This window comes from Cnephaeus nilssonii (genome assembly GCF_951640355.1).
Source record: "Cnephaeus nilssonii genome assembly, chromosome: 4".
Lineage (NCBI taxonomy): Eukaryota > Metazoa > Chordata > Mammalia > Chiroptera > Vespertilionidae > Cnephaeus > Cnephaeus nilssonii.
The window spans coordinates 76301462-76318872 of NC_137075.1; the positions used below are offsets into that span (position 1 = coordinate 76301462).

General features: G+C 35.4%; 1 protein-coding gene across 1 annotated transcript in view; it reads left to right on the forward strand.

Moving 5' to 3' along the window:
• LRRC9 (leucine rich repeat containing 9) overlaps positions 1–17411 on the forward strand; it is a gene marked incomplete at both ends in the record, with an annotated part of 86759 nt that overhangs the window by 44973 nt on the left and 24375 nt on the right. The window contains 7 exons of the mRNA XM_079769789.1: positions 1155–1289; positions 2311–2488; positions 4551–4771; positions 6094–6216; positions 9844–9974; positions 11939–12047; positions 12681–12820. Coding sequence (XP_079625915.1) covers positions 1155–1289; positions 2311–2488; positions 4551–4771; positions 6094–6216; positions 9844–9974; positions 11939–12047; positions 12681–12820 — 1037 coding nt within the window. The remainder of the gene's footprint in view (positions 1–1154; positions 1290–2310; positions 2489–4550; positions 4772–6093; positions 6217–9843; positions 9975–11938; positions 12048–12680; positions 12821–17411) is intronic.

Genomic DNA, 17411 nt, shown 5'->3' on the forward strand with positions numbered 1-17411 from the left:
CGTCAGCCTGCGGACGGAGGGGTCCTGGGTTAGATACTGGTCAAGGGCACATATCTCGGTTGCAGGCTTCTCCCCCGGCCAGGGTCCTGGTTGGGGCGTGTGCAGGAAGCAACCAATCGATGTGTTTCTCTCACATAGATATTTCTCTCTGTCTTTCCCTCTCTCTTCCACTCTCTCTAAAAATCAATGGGAGGATATCCTCTGGTGAGGATTAAAAAAAACAAAACACAAAAAACTGCAGCGATTTACCAATTTATAGCCACCACTTGGCAACAATTTTAAAGCCTGACAATATCAAGTTTTAGCAAAGATCTGAATTAACGTTACAATTGGTACAATTATTTTGGAAAAACAATTTGGCATTATTTAGTAAAGCTGAATATAAATATACCTTACAACCCAGCATATATACTGGGTACATATTTGTATATACTCTAAAGAAACTCTTACTGTATACACCAGGAGTCATGCACAATAATATTCATGACAGGAATGTCTATAAGAGCAAAAAACTGAAATCAGATCCAATGTTCTTTAACAGAAGAGTTGACAGGAAATGCTACATAGCAATGACATCTAAATAATCTACAGCTACATGCAGCAGGATAGCTAAGTCTCTTGAATATAATGTTGAGTAAAAAAGCAAGTCATAGAAAACTTCATATATATTATTCAATTTACATAAAGTTCAAATATGTGCAAACTAAATGATATATTGTTTATGAAAACAAACAGGTCAATAAAGTAAGTAAATGGTAGATACAAAATTTGAGATCATTTGATCATTCTTAGGGGATCAACTGATTCACTTGAGTAATGGCCTGTGAGGAGAAAGAGGAAAGAATTAGAAAGGGTAATAGGAATAGTCTAGCTCTTAAGCTGGTTTCATGGGTGGATCATATGGTGTTTGTATTACAGTATTCCTTTCACAATTTTATAAATATTATTTGTATGGTTAAATATCTGCTAAAACAAAAATAAAGTACATAATTTAAGGTTTATCTATACATTGAAAACATTTTAAGGCAAAGGAAATGTCATATTTTAAAATTATTCATTGGGCCACTCGTGTAGGAAACAGTACTTTTAACTAGTTAGAAATAAACTTCTATATGTCCTTTCCTTTACTCATCATGTGTTTTTTATTGTATTAGTTATCTCTCTTACGGCATTCTAGCAGTAAAGAGGAAAGACCCCGGATACTTAGTATATGGCCTTCGGCCAAAATTCTGACACAGATTTCGAAGTTAGGACCGCATGCACATCTGAATGCAAACTGGTACTTGAAGGTAAAGGCTAATTCTATTAAACCCAATTTTTAAAAAAAGCTTAATTTCAATAGATTTTTTTAGTTAGCTTTGGTCTGTATATCATAAAGAGGACACAGATAGGTGTCAGAAAAGTGGAAGAGCGGAATTAAAATTAAATAGGGAGATCAAGTTGTATATAGTTATGTTATGGGGGCTAGGCCTTGACAGTAGTCACCATAGAATTGGAGATTTTTGCATAAAGGTAGACTACAAAATCAAAGAGTAGATTCTGATAATATGTCAAAATAAGCAAGCAAACTTTAAAGGTCAGAGCCAGAGATCAAACCAAAAGTTTGGGTGGCAAGGTGAAAGGGATGGAAAATCCTGACATGGGCATAGGGGAGCCTCATTAGAAGTCAGCCGCAGTTAAAGGACAAGGTTCTGGAGCCGCAGCAGCCTCTTGCTGCATAAAGCACCCTTATATATCTTACCAAAGATAGAAACTGGGTTAAGAAGCTGAACCTTGAAAATGGAAGATATTCGTGGCATGATTTTTATGATGGGATATATACAGATAATTTAGCTGTGATGCAGGTCCAATGACAGCCTTGGGACACAGGGAGTTCTGGAATTAGAATGGCCCTTTAAATTGTTCCAAGTTGGGCTGAGTGTGCCAGGCCTTTATATCCCTCTGTCATTGGATGTGGGCCAGCCTGGGCTGGAGCGTGACCTTGGGCAAGGCAGCTCTCTGCAGCTGAGGCTGCCCCTGAAGGGGCTCAAAGCTGAAAGCTTTCTTCCAACAGCATTCCCAGCAGCTGGGACAAGTCTTTCACTGCAGTGGGAATCTGACTGGCACAGCACAATGACCATATTCCATATAAGTCCCTCTTGGAGTTAAAATGTTGTCAAATTTTACTTTTTGGTGACCTAAGGGCTTCGTAATATTGTGAAGGAATTCCTTTGATGTTACCACATTTGAGTCATTTCACTAATCATTTTTTATAACACTGAATTTGTTGATGAGATTCAGAAGTAATATATACTGTTAATTATTCTACAGATAACTGCCTTAAATTTAGATGGGCAACATCTCTTTGAAATCACAAATTTAGAAAAATTGGAAAATTTGAAATGGGCATCATTCAACAACAACAATCTCACTAAAATGGAAGGCTTGGAATCCTGTGTTAACTTAGAAGAGCTCACATTAGATGGGAACTGCATCTCAAGGATAGAAGGTAAAGAATTTGAGAAATTGAAAGTCAGAATATGAATATTTAATTGACAAGAGAAAAAAATGAATGGCACTGAGGATACAATTTCTGAAGAGGAAAAGCTCTAGAGAAGTGCCAAGAAGGTTAGGAGCAGAGTATTCTAAACACCTATTAGTGGGATCAGTGACCACCTGCTGAATATCATGAGCCCAGGTAGCTGACTTTCACCTCCTCCGCCTTCCCTCTCCTCTCCTCTATGCCAGTGTTTACCAACTCTTATCAAACCTAACATATTACAAACAGGCAGTAATTAATATGTATAGAGTTGAAAAAAATGAATGAATGAAGTGCTTTTTAAAAAGATAAAACAGCCCACTTTGTTTTTCAAAATATGGAATTAAGGTTACATTTGGAAATTTGAAGACTTTAACAAAAATGAAAATTTATTCACAAGAGATTAAAAATCAAATGTACTATGTAACCTTTTATATGGATCCACATGCAAGTACAATTAGGCAGCTTCACTAATGTCTGGGTATGCACACACACACACATACTTATCTGGGCATCAAATATTTCTGAATGTGCATTTTAGTAACAGGGAGGCCCTTGGCAAGGACTGAAGGTAAAAACTGGAAATCATAGCTGGAAAAAAGACTTAATTTATACTTTATTCACTTTTGAATTCTTGGATTATTTTTAGCACGTGTGTGTGTACTACCTTTTTCATAAAATAGAAAATTTTATATCAAAAAATTCTACATGCAAAAGCAAATATTAAATATCTTTTAAAACAGCATGAGTAAATAGCATTTGTTATACTTTATGTTAATGGCTGTTAACAATATATTTCTAAACCTTGCTTGAGCATAAGAATCACTTGAGCTACTTACTGAATATACAGATTCACAGGTCTCTCTGTAAGAGAGAACTGGTTAGTAAGCCTGAAGGTAGCTCAGGAATTTGTATTGAAAACCATCACTAGTCTTCCATTCCAATACAATAGGGTGTTAGTTTAGCTTTGTACATATAATTGAGAACCCTATTTCCTTTTTATATTCCCTTCCATATGCCCACTAAAGGGAAGAATCCTCCAACCTATACTCCCTTTCCCTATACCTACTTCTCAGAGAAGATAGCTACCCCACTAAACTTTAACAGATATTTCTCTTCATTTTTCCAGACATAGATAAGTTTAATATCCATTTAAAAATTTCTGCTTGGATGGTTTTATCTTAACATACCCTAGATGGATTTACTTTTCAGCATTTCACTGTGATAGAAGTTGGTGGGAAAGGGGAGTGGGTAAAATTTACTGAGGACCAATTATTTGCCAAAAGCTATAACTGATGCTCTTCAAATGCCATTCCATTTAATCCCATAGCCCTTTAGAAGTAGATTTTAGTATTTCCATTTTATGGATGAGGAAAATGAGGCTCAGAGGTCACATCATTTTACAAATCTAGTAGTGATACATTTGAAACCAACCCTGACTCCAAAGCTTTTATCTTTCAACTGCACCTCCTTCCTACCTACAGTTATAAAGTGCCTACACTATGTAACGTACACAGGAGTTAGATTGTGGTGAGAGGTGGCATTTTTTTTAAAGTTCTGTCTTAGAGTACTTGTAATCATACAAAGGTAGAATTAGCCTAGTTGATTCTTTTTAATGCAAATAATACCACAATGAGGAATATGCTCCAGAGTATTGTACTCCGGTTCCTTACCCTCTTTTTAAATGGGGTAATTATTTTTACCTGTGTGTAGAGCTTTGTGTTACTGTGATGGTGAAAACTCTTAATTATATCACTTGAAGTTTATTTGAAAGCAAAACTTAGTATTTCCTACTACGTAATACCTTCCCTTAACAGCTAAGAAGAATGAGTCTACTCAGAATTGCAAAACTGGAATTTAATACATTAGCTAGGACTTCATACACACTATATCCTTAAATAAAAGGAAAAATGATGATGGTTAATATTATAGAATCTGCAGAAAAAGAGAAACAGAAAAATGACCATTTATTTTTTTAAATTAACCTTTCAGTGCTGTCTGAATCTTTTCTTGAATTTGCTTATTTTTCTAGGCATTTCCAAGCTGACTAAATTAACCCGCCTCAGTATAAACAATAATCTTCTCACTGGTTTGGAAAAGCATACTTTTGATAACATGCTTCATCTTCACTCCCTTTCTCTTGAGAACAACAGAATCACTTCATTGAGTGGTTTACAAAAAGCTTTTACTCTAATTGAACTATACATAAGCAATAACTATGTTGCTCTCAATCAGGAGATCTACAACTTAAAGGTGACTACCTGGGGTAATGTTTTTGTCTTTAAAAATATTGTTTCTTTGTACTATAAAGTAATGCATGTTCCCTGTACAGGGTTTGGGAGATATAGAAAAAATGTAAGAAGAAAATAATGATCAAGAATAACATGGTTTATTCCATTTATGTATATACATACAAACAAATGTATGTGTAACCATAACGTGCCCAGGTTGATAACCTCAATGGGTAAATGTTTTTTAGTACTCAGATAAAATAACCATTCCTCCTAACTCAGTATTTCTAAGGATTTCCCAACCTGGATAGAGAGTAAGATTCTTTAACATTTCCTGTTCTCAGCAATTCTTAATTATCTCTCACTTACTTACTAGTTCCTACTGGTAGCTCTGTCTTTCTGGTCAACTTTGCCTTAGCTTTGTTCTCTTTAGTTCTCCCACGCTACTGTATAACAGGGTTTACTGAAAGTTTGAATAAAATGGGAGTTTACCACAGTACAGAATGGGAATTCATTTCACATGTAATGTGTGATTTAATTGTTTATAAAGTTCAATGGCCGTTTCCTACCACTGGAACCCACTGGAACCTTGGCCCCTTTTCTTTTGCTTTTACCATATTTCTAGGACTTTATATCCTAACAAAAATGTAGGTCCATTTCCCATCTTCCCTCAAGTTCAGATTTCTCCCCATCTTATTCCCCAATATAAACAGTTCTTCTAACGCTTGCAGAGGCAACCTAATCAACAATAGCAGCAACAAAATAAACAATTTTACATTATGATACAAAATAGTTTCACTCCCTCTAATCTTAACCTCCCCCAGCTATATCCACTCAGGACCCTTTCTCCACAAGGGCACATTAAAATGTCTTGTCTGATAAAAAAGCACATTTTCCTTAAAACAAATTCTGCCACACTCTCAGAAGGTAAGAGCACTTTAGTTTTATCCCTCATCAGAAGGCAGTGTTCTCAAAAAAAAAAAAAAAAAAAAAGAAGGCAGTGTTCTCCATCCCAGTTATATCTCTATGCACATATACATACTATTTAATAGGCCATTATTCCATAAACAAAGTATACTCTTTTAAACTTCCTTCCAAATTATTATTACTGATAGATGATTCATTTAGCACCAACATCCAAAAATGGATTCTGATCATATTGTACAAAATTGGACTCTAATGATCTGAATGGGTAAGTATACTTGCACTAAAAAGTATACTTAAAATCACTCAAATCACTATAAAATGATAGGGTAATGCAAATATTAAAATTCAAGGATAAACTCTTAAGGGGAAAAATTTGAGATATATATCACTTTAAATGTATGTATTTTTATTACCCAGAATTTATGCAACTTGGTCATTCTAAATGTGTATGGAAACATTATTGTATGGAATCAAGAAAATTACCGGTTGTTTGTAATATTTCATCTTCCAGAACTGAAAGCTTTGGATGGAATCTCAATTGTAAGTTGTTTTATGACTCAGCTTTTGATCCATATGGAATATATGAATATTCATATATCTATAGGCCATAATCATATTTAACATTCTTTATCTCTAACTTACTATGCTTATTAACATCTAGGTTTCCAAAACACATTATGGACCTGGGTTTCCAAATTTTTTCCTCTGGCCAATTCTTTTTTTCCCCCTTTTATTAAACGTATTGGGGTGACACTGGTTAACAAAATTATACAGGTATCAGGAGCACAATTGTACAGTGTATCATCTGTATACTGTATTGTGTGTTCATCATCCTCCTCTGGCCAATTCTAATAATCTGAATTGAGGTGGCAGGGAAGCAAAGATGCTGCCTACATTTGCACCCACTAATTCAATGCCTAAAAAATAAGCAGCACAATTTTATGGAACAGGAGAAAAAAACTGCTCTGGAACCTTACCAAAAAATGCTCTGGAGTCCTACCAAAAAACTGCTCTGGAGTCCTACCATCCCCTTGGGCTCCAAAATAGCTTCCTGGAACATAAAGTTATTATATTTAAGAAAAACATATTTAAACCAACAAATGATATGTCAACATTACCAGTAAACTGTAAAGAAAAATAAGACAGGACTAAATATGAAAGCAATATTTAGAAGCTTGAATTCTGTAACAACTAAGTTAATACAGGGCTCCTGTGTAACACTGCCTAAGTCCTGCCAAACAATAAAATTCATCAAATCTTCTAGAAAATTGAGAGATAGTTCATGACTGTTTGGGACTCTTGAGGTGCTCTGAGAAGATTGCTAATTCTAGTCTGCTGCTCTCTGTGGTCACAAGACTAGGAAAGGGGAAGCCAATTAATCAGAAAACTTTTAGACAAGAATAGGTTTACTCCCTCCAAACACCACAAAATAAATCATGGCCCCAAACAGAATGGGAGCAAGGAGAAAGGTCTTGAAGCCCTACCCTGTTTGGCTCAGTGGACAGATCATCTATTCCTCAAAATAGAAAATCAAAAACATTCTCCCCCAACACAAACAAATTCTATAAAATCTTGTACGGGGTTTTATTTAGGTATTGGCTTTCATTGGGGGATGTTTTAAAAGTAGACTTAGGAAACGCATGTGCTCTAATGATGGTGGCGAAGATCTTATCCTTCCTATCTCTCTGTGCCCTCATTGAAGGATCACGTGAGAAAGTGCTTTTAGAAGTAAGTGTGGGAAAACTTTTTTCCCCAAGGAAAAGTTATGCTCCGCTCACTGACAATGAGTGTTGTTTAACTATTTTTCCTTTCACTTTGACTACCTAAAAGTTCAGGGCCAAATTATGGTTCAGTAACAGAAAACCCTGTAGGATCTATGGTCTATCTGTTCCTACCCCCAGTTTTTATCCATTTTGACTTAGATCATTCTTGGTACCCATCTCCATTATTTATTATTTTCATTTTACTGCTGAATTATATGTGCTTCCTGTAAGCTGCCACAAATTCTTTGTGGGATGAGGTAGAGTATAAATATATGAATTAATAATGGAACATGAAGACCAGACTGAATAATTTAGACTTTAATTGAGGCATAATGGGAGGGCATTATAGATCAAGTAGGGGAGTAACATATTCAAAACTATATATTAGGAACTTTAATCTAACAGAAGTGTTTACAGTAATAGATGAAAGACCAATACGAGGCTATTAGAATAGTCTACATGTGAGGTACGGAGAACCTGAATGAAGGGGAGTTGACTTTAAAATGGAGAGCTGAAAGGTATGAGAAATACTGGGGAGAATTGACAGAATGTAGCAATCAATTGGGTTGAAGGACAATGAAAGGGAAGAGTAAAAGATGTCTACAAGGTTTGAGTCTATACCAGTAAGAGATATTATAACAGGAATATGAATATAAGAAGAAAAGCACTTTTCAGAAATAAGATTATTAATGTTGAACACACTAAGTTTTATATGATAGTGGATCCATCTGACTGGAGAGGCCAGGCAAGCAGTTGAAAACACAGGACTAATTTGAAGTATGGAAATTTGATTTACATTTGTTTAGATTTGGAAGTAATTTGAAGAAAGTTGATAGTTAAACCAAAAGCATATGTAAGATTGTCTAAATTAAGAGAGTAGAGAAAGTAAATAAATCCAAGTGAGGCTTTAAAACTTCCATTGAGGAAATTTACAGAGGAAAAGAAGCCATAAAAAGTATGTGCCCAGGGAGATAGAAGAGCAATATAATTCTAGAGTTGTTTTTGTTAATCCTCACCCAAGGATATTTTTCCATTGACTCTTTTTTTTAGAGAGTGTGGAAGGGAGAGGGAGAGACAGAGAGAGAGAAACACATCAATAGGTTGCTTCCTATATATGTGGCAGGATCGAGTCTGCAACGGAGGTATATGCCCTTCACCAGAATCGAACCCTGAACCTTCTGTCCACTGAGCCAAACCAGTTAGGGCTTCAAGGCCTTTCTCCTTGCTCCCATTCTGTTTGGGGCCACAGTTTATTTTGTAGTGTTTGGAGGGAGTAAACCCATTCTTGTCTAAAAGTTTTCTGCTTGACTTCCCCTTTCTTAGTCTTGTGACCACAGAGAGCAGGCTTTTTGTGGACTTTTTGTTTTCTCTTATTGGCATTTTTGGATTTCTGGCTTCTCCAACACCTAGTTCAGCATACATGAGGAAAAAAGAAAACCCAGGTCTAAAGGAAAAATTCACTTCTGTGTATTTCCTTTACTCTTACATCACTATCACACTCACAACACTTACCGGCTATGTGCAGGGCCTTCCCCCAGGGGAATCTACAACTTGTCCATCTGTAGTCTCTCTTTTGCTGGCAGACAGAACAGTATCATTGGCATTCTGTGTCTCAGATTAGGTCCATCTCTGCATTACTATAGACCCCCAAATTTTCACCTATTTCATAGGCCCATATGGCCACCTTAACTAAGCATAGGGTAATATCTGCTTGTCAATTCCAATTATTTTCCAAACTTAGAAGGAAGTTCTAATGGGTATTAATATGACCTACTTTAATGTACCCTTCAAATTTCCATAGGGCCATGCCTCATATGGGCATCCCTTTAATAGGCCAGGCTTCCATTGCCCTCCTGCTTGATCATATGGCTTGGCTAGGAACATTGGATGAAGACCTCATATATATATTTTTTAATTATAAATAGCAAAATGCACCAGGGAACTCACCACAATGTCATTCCTCAAGTCCCAAGGTCCCTAGCTGGTCTGTTTTCTTCCCTGTACCTTTCAGTCTTTATTTTATACTAGAGGCCCGGTGCACAAAATTTGTGCACAGGTAGGTTCCCTAGGAATGGTTGGCGATCAGGGCCAATCTGGTTCCTCTCGGCCTCCCTGCCGCCTCCTCCTTCCTTCACTCCCTCAGCGCCCCTGGTCCCCCGCCATGTTCTGCACCACCCCCTAGTGATCAGCACACATCATAGCGAGCAATCAAACTCCCAAGGGGACAATTTGCATATTAGCCTTTTATTATATAAGAGAATACCATGTGCAGGGGTTTTAGTTGTACTTAATAGGAGGAATAGAGAGAAATGAGTCCACTTTATTTTTACCTGGAACCAAAGAATGAATGTCATTTAGTCATCTGTAAGGGAAGACATCCCTTCCTAAATGTTCTCATATATAGGACCCACCAGAGACTGAGTGTGCAAAGGATTTGTTTGGTGGCAGACTAACTTCTGACATGATCGCAGAACGACAAGGACATTCAAACTTCACCCAAATGCAAGAATTAAATTGGACTTCATCATCCATCAGGTAAAAACATTTTATTATATGTTTTTTGATATTATAATTAAACATGTAATTATTATCAGTTTCTAAGGTTTATAATTTATACATCTACCCAAATATAACTTATAATTCAGAAAATTAACTACCTTACTTCAAAATCTCATGCTAACTTTGCTACCCTTATAATTTTTGTCATCACACACTATGGTTAAAAATGTCATTAATCTCTTTCTAGGACTTTGTATTTCTCTTTTCTTTTACAACCAAGCTTTTAAAAGTTAGAATATACTAGGTTTACTCCTCACATCATATCACCCTAATTAACGCAATCCAACTTCATTCCTCTGACACTATTCTTATGTCATCACTGTCCTCATGGTTAATAAATCATTTTATTGCCTTTCTTTTTTCCTTATTCTGCACTAATCACACACAGAATAAGGAAAAAGGAAAGGCAATAAAAGGATTTAGTTTATGATAATGACCCCCAACTTTTGCCCAACCTAGGCTCCGCACTTGAATATTCAATTGCTTTTAGATAGCATCTAGAAAATAATATCCACGTATTGTTGCTCACACCAAAAATCTAAGAGTTATTTCTCTTTCTCCTTTGTCCTTCATTTTTAATTAATCACCATGTTCTATAGAGTCTATGTCTTAAGTATGTCTCATAATTACCTTCTTCTTTCCAAAATCACTGCCATTAGCCTAGGTTGGGAAAGAAACAATTTTAGAAACTTTCTTGACCTTTTTTATTGTCATATATAACCTTCCCTGCAAGTCCATCTACAATCCATACCGCCTTTTAAGATGCAAGGTTTATCAGAACACTTCCTTTGTTAACATTGTTCAGTGGCTTTCCATTGTCTACGTAATAAAATTTAAAGTCCCATTGTACAACATAGAAAACCCTTTAATGTTTATTTTTATCTCTTGTAATTCTTACCTCTGTGGCTCTATAACTCTTTATGCTCCAGAAATTCTAAAATATTATAGTTCTTCAATCTCAATCATAAGATGATGTGTCATGTTTCTGCCTTTGCTTATGCCTGTTCCACTGCCTAGAACTCTTTCTTTTCTAATTTGCCTAACAAATGCCTATAAATTCTCCAAGTCTCATTTTAAGACTGTTCTCCCCTGCAAAGAAATTCCTGACTTTCCCAAATACGTTTTTCTTTTCCTAAAATGCCATTACACCTAACTCTATTATAGCAATTTTTCTTCATTTCAGTGTTCTGGATCCCACTCCTTCAGGGCAGAGACAATGTCTTTTCATATTTGCTATAACCTTTTCTGACATGTTGTCTGCACTTAGGAAATAGTAATGAAAATATGTTGAATGAATAAAAGTATGTCATAATTATAATTTCAGGGTTTAGAGTTTGTTTAAAGAAATGGGCAGCATGGTTATTTAGCTTTATGCTCTTTCTCACAACTCAAAGGAAGGTGGAAGAGTTGTAAAGCATTCTGTTTAATTACCGAAACGTTCTTACAAAGTGGAATGCAATAAAAGTTTTCAGATCTCACAAAAACCTTGCTGTCAAAGATTTCACTTGCTTTCACCTTTTCTTTTCCATTCCTAACCCCTTCCTGGCATTTCAGAAATCACCTCTTTCACTCATATCCTCTGCAGTTTACAATCTGAAAATCTTATGATTTACCATATCAACTTCACTATGATTTCATGAACATATGAATTTATAAAGAAATTGAAGATGTTAATTGTTTAAAGTTTCTTTTATGATAGTGTTGTTATAATAGACATTTTTTAAAGCAATGAAATTCTATGTCATTTTTTTACATATGTGCTCCTCCAAAAAAATGTATTTATCTCATCACTTGACCCATACATTTTACATAAAGGCAATTCTTTTTATAGCATTTGTCAGATGAGATTTTTGAAAATGCTTTTGGTGTTGTACATGAGGGATTCACCTAAATAATTTTCCTACTAAAATTGTAACTGTATTTACTTTGTCTAAATTCAGAACTGTGGATTTGATTCCAATTGACCAATTTAGAAATGTGTGTAATGTGAACCTACAGAACAATAATCTTACCTCATTCAGTGGATTAATCTATCTGCCTAATGTGAAGGTAAATCACAAATTTTCTTTCAAAGTTTTCAGAAAAAGCTGTAATTTTCTTTACTTTGGATTAAAAGGTATTTTCATGTTATTAAAGAAAAACAATTCCTAAAGTTTTTTTTTTCACCAAACAAGAAAAAGTATTACCTTCCAAAGTTATTTTGGTTGACCTCAGTTTTATGTGATTATCTTATAAGCAGTAAATCTTACTCAGTGTAGGAGATGGGGATGGAAGTCTGAGATTTATCTATCCTATAGCTTGGCTGAGCCATTTTATGGTCTTTTAAACATAGGAAAATAGCAATCTCTCCAACTAAAGAGTTATTTCATTTAAATCAGGCTTGGAGAAATCAGTGCAGATTGAGAAAGTAAACAGCTCTCTTTTGTCTCCATTATTTTGTTTAAAATGCTGTCATTTCCCAGAATGTCAAATAATTTTTTAAAAAATTCAAAGCCAAATCCAGACAATTTGCAATATAAAAATTTGTAATTTTAACACTGGTATCATTAAATTATGTTGTACAGTCCAACCATTTTAATAGCTTTTGAGATGTTAATTCAAACCAATATATATATATATATTGATATATATATCTCAGCATTTATTTTTTAAAGCCTGATTAATAAGCTATTCTTTTGGTAGGTTTTATGCCTCAACTATAATCATATTGAATCAATCATGCCCAGACTAAAGCCTCAGAATCACTTGACCAACAGGCAAGTACTCTACCAGAAAGTGTCTTCAAGTGGGTATGGGCAGCAAGGAACATCAAAAATAAACAGGTACTTTTCTTTTATCTTTACAATTATAAATCAATTTTGTTGGGAATTTAAAAAGCAATTAAGTCACATTAATGATAGCAGTAACATACACTTAGCTTATTTTAATACTTATTTAATAACTACATGCCAAAGATGAACTTCACAAATAAAAAGGTACTCAAAATACTCCTTTGTCATTAATTTTTCTTTGCTTCCTCCATTTCACACTCATATTGTAAAAAAAGAAAATGAAAAACCTTGTATGTTTAATAGCCTTGTGTGTGTGTGTGTTAATTTAGATATAATTCACATATAACATTCACCCTCTATGTATAATTCAGTGATTATTTTAGTATATTCACCAAGTTACAACCATCTAATTCCAGAACATTTTCATCTCTCCATAAAAGAACCCAAAACCTAAAAGCATAGGCTTAGGTTTCTTTGGTTTTGGTTTTGTTTCTAAATTATTTATCTGGTTACTTAATGCCCCAGCATCAATGGAAATGATACATTATGAAGAAAATGCAAACATACCTCCCATTTTCGTACACATTTTTGGTAGAACATAAATATAAATATATATTATATAAATTTTATCTTTTTCTAGAACTTCATATAACTACAATCATATAGTAAGTAGTCTTTTGTGTCTGACTTATTTTGCTTAGCATAATTCTTTTGAAATTTATCTTTTGTTGCAAGTGTCAGTGATTCATTTTTATTACTGCGTAGTATTCCATTATACAGATTATATGACAAGTTGTTTCTTCATTTATCATTGGTGAACATTTGGGTTGTCTCCAGTTTGAGGCTATTTTGATTAAAGCTTCTATAAACATTTCATTTATACACATCCTTTATAATTGGAACTATTTATAGTAGTTTTTACAGCTTTATTAAAGTACAGTTTACATACTATGTTCACTCATTTAAGTGTATAAGTTTTACTAAATTTGGGGGGGGGAGGAGATATATGTACTACTATATGTAATACTTTAAACAATAAAAATATTTTAAAAAATAAATAAATTTATAGAATTGTGCAACTATTACCACAATAAAGTTTCAGAACATTTCCGTCACATTTCAAAATGGACCTTCAGGTCCATTTGCAGTTAATTCCTTGTTCCACCTCTCGCTCCAGGAAACCACTAATTTATTTTCTATAGAGGTCTGTTTTCTAGACATTTCATATAAATGGAATCACATACTACATGGACTTTTACATCTGATGTCTTACATTTAGCGTAATGTTTTTGAGATTAATCCATGTTATAGTGTGTATTAGAAAGTGAACATTTTATTGCTGAATATGTTGGGTATTCCATTGTATAGATATGCCACACTATGTTTATCCATTCACAAGTTGATGGATATTTGGGTTGTCCCCACTTTGGGGGTAGTATGAATAATGCTGATATAAACATTTGTGTAGAAATATTTGTGTGCACTTATATTTTCATTTCTCTTATGTAGACACCTAGAGTGAAATTGATGCATTGTATAGTAATTTAATGTTTAACTTTTTAAGGAACTGCCGAACTATTTTCAAAATTGGTTGCACCATTTTGCATTACCAACAATACTTTATACAGACTCTAATTTCTCCATATCCTCACCAACACTTGCTATTGTCTGTATTTTTTATTATAGCCACTCTAGTGGTTTTCAAGTGCAATTTCATTATAGTTTTAATTTGCATTTCCCTCATGACTAATGCTATTGAGCAGCTTTTCATATGCTTATTAGCCATTATTATATCTCCTTTGGTGAACTGTTTAAAACTTTTGCTTATATTTTAATTAGTTTGTTTGACTTTCTATTATTGAATTCTTTAAATATTCTGGATATAAGCCCATAATTAAATAAATGATTTACAAGTATTTTCTCTCAATGTGTGACTTTTTATTTTCTTAAATGGTGTCTTTAAAAGATATTTTTATTTTGATAAAGTCCAATTTACCAACTTTTTCTCTAACACATAGGGATTTGTGAATTGTTCCTAGAAACTCTTTGCCTAACCTAAGGTCACAAAGATTTTTCTCATTTTCTTCAAAGTTTTATGGGTTTTTTTTAGTTTTTTTTTTTAAATGTAATTATTGATGTTAAAGAGAGAGAGGAGGGGAAAGGGAGAGAGAGATAGAAACATCGATGAGAGAGAAACATCAACACTGATCAGCTGCCTCCTGCACGACCAGGAATCAAACTGGTGACCGCTTGGTGCATAGGCTGACACTCAATCACTGGGCCAAAGTCTTATGTTTGATCTCTTACATTTAGGACTAAGAACCATTTAATTTTTTGTGCATATTTTGAGGTAAAATGTGCGGTCTAAATTCATATTTTTGCATGTGGTTATCTATTATTCCAGCACTATTTAAAATATGATCCTTTCCCCCATTGACTTTCCTTGGTACCTTTGTTGAAAAGCAATTGATGGATAAATGTAGAAGTTTATGTCTGGCCTCTTAGTTCTATTCCATTGATCTATGTATCTGTCTTTTTACCAACACCAGACTGGTTTGGTTACTGCAGCTTATAATAAACTAGAGGCCCAGTGCACGAATTCATGTATGGGAGGGACCCCAAGGGACGTGAGGGGGGCGGGGGGGGGCGAAATGTGATCGGCCTTCCAGATGAGCGGTGGGATGCCTTTGCTGGCTGGGATCTGGATCCTTCCCATTGACATTTGCGCTGGTTGTTGGGAGCCACCTGGCGGCCGCTTTTATATTTCTTCCTTGTGGAGGGTCTAGGGAGGGGAAGTGGCTGTGGTGCCTGAGGCCGACTTCCAGGAGGTTGGTGGCACTGTTGGTTCATTGGTGCCTGGCCCATTCTCGGGAGATTGGACCTGCAGAACTACTGAGGGAGTGAGTGGTTGCCCCCAGGCTGGTGGGCCGCCTGGATGGGTTGGTCAGCTGAGCAGTGCTCCCGCTTGTGAGAGCACCCTGACCACCAGAGGGCAGCTCCTGCATTGAGCATCTGCTCCTTGGTGGTCAGTGCATGTCATAGAGATTGGTCAACCGGTCGTTCCAGTTATTCTGGTCGTTCAGTCGTAATGGTTGCTTAGGCTTTTATATATATAGATTTTGAAATCAGGAATTGTAAACCCTTCAACTTTGCTCTTTTTAAAGATTGTTTTGGATATTCTGGGCTCATTGAATTTCCTTACCATTGTTAAGCTAAGATGGTTATTTTCTTTCTTTTTTTAAAAAATAAATCTTTATAATTCAGATTATTACAGATGTTCCTCTTTTTTCTCCCCATAGCTCCCCTCCACCCGGTTCCCACCCCACACCATGCTCTTACCACCCCTTACCCCCCCATTGTCCTTGTCCATAGGTGTAAGATTCTTGTCCAATCTCTTCTGGCATCCCCACAACCCCTTTCCCTGAGAATTGTCAGTCCATTCCCTTTCTATGCCCCTGATTCTATTATATTCACCAGTTTATTCTGTTCTTCAGATTTTTTATTCACTTGATTTTTAGATTCACTTGTTGATAGATATGTTTGTTGTCACTTTGTTGTTCATAATTTTTATCTTTACCTTTTCTTCCTCTTCTTAGAGAATACCCTTCAGCATTTCATATAATACTGGTTTGGTGGTGTTGAACTCCTTTAGCTTTTTTTTGTCTGTGAAGCTCTTTATCTGACCTTCAATTATGAATGATAGCTTTGCTGGGTAGAGTAATTTTGGTTGTAGGTTCTTGCTATTCATCACTTTGTATATTTCTTGCCACTTCCTTCTGGCCTGCATAGTTTCTGTTGAGAAATTAGCTGACAATCGTATGGGTACTCCCTTGTAGGTAACTAACTGTTTTTTTCTTACAGCTTTTAAGATCCTCTCTTTGTCTTTTGCCCTTGGCATTTTAATTATGATGTATCTTGGTGTGGTCCTCTTTAGATTCCTCTTGTTTGGGGTTCTCTGTGCTTCCTGGACTTGTAAGTCTATTTCTTTCACCAGGTAGAAAAAGTTTTCGGTCATTATTTCTTCAAATAGGTTTTCAATATCTTGCTCTCTCTTCTTCTGGCACCCCCATAATTCAGATGTTCATACACTTGAAGTTGTCCCAGAGGCTCCTTACACTATCTTCATATTTTTGGATTCTTTCTCTTTTTGCTCTTCTGGTTGGGTGTTTTTTGCTTCCTCATATTTAAAATAATTTATTTGATTCTCTGGATCCTCTAGTCTACTGTTGAATCCCTGTATATTATTCTTTATTTCAGTCAGTGTATGCTTAATTTCTGATTGGTCCTTTTTCATATTCTTGAGGATCTCACTTAATTTCTCAGAGGTTTCTAGAAGATTCTTGAGTTACCTTATAACCATGGTTTTGAACTCTATATCCAGTAGTTTGCTTTCATCCATTTCTTTCATTTGTGACTTGTTTCTTTGTCTCCACATTTTGGCTGCTTCCCTATGTTTGTTTCTATGTACTGGGTAGCTGCTAAGTCTCTGGTTGGTGTCCTATAAGGCCCAGTGGCTCAGCCTCCCCAGTTACCTGAGTTAGACGCTTTTGGTGCACCCCTTTGTGGGCTGTGTGCACAGTTTTGTTGTATTTAACCCTTGATTGCTGTTGGTATCATTGGGAGGAGTTGACCTCCAGGCCAG